At 30.5% G+C, this 6265-nt stretch overlaps 1 protein-coding gene across 5 annotated transcripts in view; it reads left to right on the top strand.

Moving 5' to 3' along the window:
* Nucleotides 1-6265, top strand: part of LOC128234636 (uncharacterized) — a 108765-nt gene that overhangs the window by 69001 nt on the left and 33499 nt on the right. The window contains exons 1-2 of one of the 5 annotated variants that reach the window (XM_052948997.1): nt 1339-1436; nt 2203-2250. The exons of 2 other annotated variants lie outside the window; for them this stretch is intronic. In XM_052948997.1, the coding sequence (XP_052804957.1) occupies nt 2241-2250 (10 nt within the window). In that variant the 5' untranslated portion in view covers nt 1339-1436; nt 2203-2240. 2 more of the 5 variants (XM_052948999.1, XM_052948998.1) reach the window with 2 other exon arrangements.

Raw genomic sequence — 6265 nt, 5'->3', positions numbered from 1 at the left:
TCTGGTGTCACAGCAGGGTGCCAATTGTCCTGTGTATTGCTTATTGGTGTATGCCCAGTTGGGGCTATAAGTGGTGACAAAAGCTTGCACGGATCATGCTTTATAACAGAAATACAAACTGAGCTGTTCGATCATAACAGAAACACGATAAGTAAGAATAATGACAAATACACAATCGGGTTTGGGCGGGTAAAGGGGTGGGGTTGGGAATGGGGGGAAAAGTTACTTATAGGATTTTTATCTTGACATTCAAGATAGTGTTTTAAACTTTTAAAGCTGTTCATGTGTACAACCAGCTATAAAACAGAAAGTGAAGTACTAAGATGTCGTTAACTCTGCATATTACGAAAAGACAAGAAACGCTTTATTTCAACTTACTGTTTTCCTGTATTATTTTTTCAGACAGATACACGAACAATCGGATTGTGCACATAGTAAAATTAAGAATTTCTACAATATTGTAGTTGTTGTTGTTGGTGTTGTTTTTGTTGCCAAAAGCATACCATTTTTTGTCTGAGTTCTGAATTCAAATGTTGCTATCATTTTTGCTGATTCCATATAACTGCTTTTTGCTTTTAATACGTTCCAGTAGCTTATTGTGTTTAAATAATTAAGTGTTCATTAACTTCTATAACTGTGTTTTTCATCCGAAATTATCGTTTTATGAAATGTAATTAATTAATTCTAAAGTTACAACGAAGATGAGTACTTTTTTCCTTACGGAAATTTTATAACAAACCGGAACATACGGTTGAGTGAATTGGGATGTAATTAGAATAGGGATTAGTTCGAAATAAGTTCTAGCGAGTCTATTCGCGGTGACATCGAATTACCAATTCAACTTTAGTTATGTTTAAATAATTGGCTACCGGTTTTGTTTCTGTAGTTTTTGAAATAAATATTCAATGTTTTAAAATGATTGTTTAATTTCACGCGTCACTTATTACATATGAATCCCAAGAAAGTGTTTATTATTGTTATTATTGTTTTATATATATATATATATATATATATATATATATATATATATATATATATATATATATATATATGTGTGTGTGTGTGTGTGTGTGTGTGTGTGTGTGTATGTGTGTGTGTGCGAGTGGGCCAGGTTCGTAATCTCATTTTTGTTGCTATATAGTTTGTTTTTCGAGAATAGTCCTTGCTTACGTTATCAAATTTCAAGCTGTGTATGTTATTTTGTACCCTGTTTTGTGTCATCACAATATATTCGTCGCTCGCAGTGTTGTACGTTTTCTTAGTTTGTAAGAAATATTGCTTGGATTTCATGAAGCTTACGCTGACGATGTTAACGTGTCACCTTAAAGTCTCATGTGAAATCAATATTTCACCATGGTTGCGTTTACTTCCGTGTTGATATCAGTGCAGCTTAGGACTATATCGCAGTTTGTGTCGGATCTGTTATATTTGTATTAGTAAGTAATATGCCTTGGGGTGTTTTGTTTTAAAGCTTTTTAAAATGATAGAATATATTTTCTGGGTGTTGTTATGCTGAAACAATCCAAAGACACAAGTTTGGAGTGAGTTAATATAGCTTATTGCTTGATAACACAACTAGAAATTTCAGGTAAATGTAGTTATTGTAATGACGGAATGTTGCTGAATAATCTATAATGCAACTCTTTGATTTATAAATACAAATGCTGGCTTGTTTGATAAATATAGCCTTTGCAGCAATATCATCAGTCAATAAGGATAAACATTAATTTGTTTAATGCATGAGTTTATAGTTCAAATAAAGATGAAATTACAAATGTCTTAAAACTGATTTATACGAAACAGTCTCAACAAAGCATACATTGTGTTTAATTTATTGAAGTAGACCAACACATGCTGAAGTGTGGTTTGCCATCAACTGATATCCGGTAACATAATCAATGTTAAATGAGTAAAAAAATAATGATTTGTTTAATAAACTTGCCAATCTATTAACTAGTTGTACTTGCGTATTGCTTCAAAGGGAGATAACCAGATGACACATGTATTTTTTAAAGTCTTAGTGCATCATCTTTGGCAACTGATTGACACATTTAAATGACTTATGACAAACATTAAGTCATAATTTACTGTATTTCATAGTTAAATGTTTGGTCGTCAGGCCTTGTAATGCTGTACATTATATATTGTATTACTTAGAATATTTACAAAAGCTTTTTAAATATATTTTTATAACGCTTTCAGGTTATAAAAATATCACATCAGACAAACACAGGCTGAACATGTTTCAAGGTAAGTCTGACTGTTGAATATTTTGAAGTTAGCTTGTAAATGTACTCGGGTTTAGCTTCATAATTATTTAGTTTATACTTTTAACGGGACCCGCATTAGTTTCAATTATATATTTAAACAATTATCACGTTTGCGTTAAGAGTTCCTGTTGGTAACATGGATTAAACGCTGAAAAAAAGTTTCTTAAATCAGGAATTGTTTAATTTAATTAAGTTTCCTTTTAAATCATAAACTTAAATGGTGAATAGTGAGTTTATGAAATTCTATAATTACACGAAACGTCATTGCAAACACCTGGTGCCTAGTGCGTAAGATTATGTTTAAAGGTTATTCGTATGTATTAACAAAACTTTATGCTAAATGCGAGACAGTGGTCAATATTATACCTGTATTTTGCCTTCCTTTGAAGCCTCTGTTTATATCTACCGATTCATCTGATTAATGTCAGTTACGGCTGATGGCTTAATTTCCTAAAAATGTAAAGCATATTTAAAAAAGTAAACTGCTATTCAGTTGGACACAATCTACTTTTGACCAGTAATATTAATTTCTACCAGTAATGATCAGATCATATTTAAGGGCTAATTAGTCAATAAGTACATATCATTTTACGTATAAAGATTAATAAAATATTAGGAAGCATCGCTCTACGGTGTTGTCGCACTTCTTCGTACTGTTCTACTGGAATTGTTTCATCAAATACGGATAACAACAACAAACATGCAACGAATTGGCTAGACACTGTTAGGTCAAACTATGTTTAATATTTTGATCACATTGATCAATAATGTTTTTCATCATTTTTACAACGACTTTATGATCAATATGAACAGATTTGATGGAAACCATTCATTCACAACCTAAGCAAGAATAGTATAAACAATCTAAGAGATTATTTCCGTTTCAAGAGTACCTTTATGTAAATTAAAATAATAAAATTCGAAATAGAGTTTGGAAGGTCAACCTATGTTGCATGTTAAAATCGCATATGTTAACAATGTAAAACGAATGTGCCTAACCGGTTATTTGTTATATTTGTCTTTGTCACCTTTACAATTTGTGTACATCTCAAACCATATGATTTGCTTCTAGAAAAATATGTATTGTCGATATTGTCCATCAAACTTAAAACTTGAAACATGTAGAAATTTATTGATTACCATTGTTTAATGGTGTTTATATGCGATGCATTACTTACTTCACTCTTTAAAGTAAAGATACCTATTTAAACTCAGTATGCTATTACTATTGTTCCTTACGCTCATGAAGTAATACCTTTAAAACAAACTTAAATGCAACGTTTCAATATTTATCAAACAAATGTTTTACTTATTACTTGTATAAGGGTATTGCTCCTTGATTAAAACATGGGTACATATAATCTCGTACGCAATGAACAGTGGTTCCATATTAATCGTTTAAAATCACAACAACAAAGAACAACGAATAATGAACCTAGCAAAGATTGAAAAAATATACAGACATTTTTCTAAATAGGCCTAAAAATAATTGTTTGTTTAGTGTAACATCCCAAAACCTACAAGGTAGGGTAGGTAGGTTTTTTTTTTAAAATACATGGTATTTCACGAAGGTTTTTTTCGTGCAAATGAGACTTTCTTGCAAAATCTCTTTCATATATTGCTGTTGTTTACCTATGGAGCTTTATTCTGTCAAATATTGATGTCAGACAGAAAGATGATTTCATGTGTATTGGGGAATACAAACTTTAAATAAACTCGTTGCTAGTTTAATGACTTTAATATCGACATTTTAAACCAATGTTGTATTATACAAATAGTTTTGCTTCTGAACTGACAATTAAAATGAAACACAAATAAATAGTATAGATATAAATTGAATAGCTCAGTTTGCAGGGTGTAACATTTACAGAAAATATATGTAACAAAGCAGGGATTCGAACTAACATAATTCTGTATAGAAGGTATTTTCAGAAAGTTTAGAGTTTGAATCCTGGCTAGAAAATTGAATTTCTACGCGTTCTACTTGCAGCGTAGTTAAACTGTACCGGTTTCCGACATTGTAAACCTTCCATATACATCCGAGTTTGTTTTCGATATCGCAATAAATCTTGAATTATGAAATTTGATAAATATGGCCGAGGAGCTCCGAATGCTTTTTACGCCATATCATCAAAATATAATGCAACACTCAAACACTTTACAAGGTAAATAATCTGAAAGATAACAGCCAAAATTATCACCAGAAAACCTACGTTACACGAATTTGTGACACTTTATTAGTTAGCACATCATTAAATCATCTATTTAATTACAAATCCTGTGCGAGGTATGCATTGTCCAAACAAAATATATTGGGGAAGAGCAGTCAAACACCAGTTGTTGTTTTTTAAAGGGTTTTTGTATAGTGAATTTTAACAACTTTCTGTGTAATTTTAAGAAATAAAAATGTATGATGTGTCGTTGCAGTAAGTAGAAATGCTTTTAAGTTAATAAAGTACGTTTTCTTCAATCCATTCAATGAAGCTTGTTTCAGAAATTCAGACATGGTTATATGATTTATTCATCGTGTCATCATTGAAATAATGGTATCATAATCTTTTCTAGTAGTGTATAAATGGTATTATATACGGTATTATATACATTTTATGTCTAACACTATTGATATAATAACCTTGTTAATTAAATACAATAATGTTCACTTTAATACATATTATAATTAAAAAGAAATAAAAATGGATGGTGTTGTAGGAAAGAACGTAGGTGTAAGAGAATGAAACATTTTGTAGAATAAGGTTAGGCCTTCTTTTCTTTTAGAGATTCATGTCCCGTTTAGGTATACAAGTTTGATATAGAGACAAGTCGTGTTGCGGCGGAGATAATTCGTGCTACCTCGTGTTATACTTCCCGTAGGTCGTCTCCTTTAGTATGAGTAAAATTATCTCAGACAACATTTGCATATTTTAACAAAGGTCTAATGAATGTTGTGTAAAGCACTCAAAGTGTTTTCCGATCCTGGACGCATTTGAATGAACCTTCTAGGTTGTGTGTCACCGAATGTGCTGTAACTTCTGCTATTTAAACGTTATTCTTGAAAAAAGGTTGTTGAGAGAAAAGAAATGTCTGTGTTTTGTTGGATTAAATAATACAAGCCAACTTTAAGCCTACGTGCGAATACTTTCCATTTTAGCATTGAATTGCTGGGTAGCAACGGAAGGGTAATCTACAACACTATTTAAGTTAGTGTAGTCCGCAAAAAGACTAATGGGCGATTGAATTTTATGTAAAATATCATTGATATATATAAGGGAAATAAGACGATTTATACATGAATATCTGTAAAACAATATATTTTGTCATCATATTGTTCACATATTTATTCTGGAAATAAAAAGCAACATAATAATACAAATGATACAAGCAAGTTTAGTTAATTTATAGTTGTGATGTATTTAATTATCAGTATAAATTTCTTTGGGGAAAAGTTCGAACTAATTTTAGTAACGAACGTTTATTTATTCAAAGGGTTAAAATGGTCTCAACGTAATAACGATAATATAGTCTAACGGTTAATATTTTGTCAATGATTCATCTGAAATAAAAACAACAACCTTATTTAATCAAATATAAAAGATAATTATGCTTGGTAAAAACACCTGACCTTTCTCTCAACACTTGTTTTTAGGCTATATGCATGTCTTCTAAATACGTGTTTTTTATCATTAACACAAAGAAAACATAATGTTTACTTAAAGCAGATTCTCTTCGATGTTCTCTCGTTAGGATTTTTTGTAATGTTACATTTGTCCTGAAATAATGTCAGGCTAACTTAAAAATCTTCGTTACTGCTGAAATATATTGCTTTAAATCATAAAATTAACATTTATCAAACATATTTGGTCTTAAAGACACGTGTGTTTCCGATAAAGTCTTTTAATTAAAAAATAACAGCTAGTTTTACTAAACTTTGAAAATTCTATTAAATTTAATTTTCAATTAAATGAATGTTAATTCGTAAATAATGTAAAATGTAGCCA

The sequence above is a fragment of the Mya arenaria genome, chromosome 5 (genome assembly GCF_026914265.1).
Source record: "Mya arenaria isolate MELC-2E11 chromosome 5, ASM2691426v1".
NCBI lineage: Eukaryota > Metazoa > Mollusca > Bivalvia > Myida > Myidae > Mya > Mya arenaria.
Note: the sequence above shows the minus strand (reverse complement) of the source record. Positions and strands in the feature narration are given on the sequence as shown.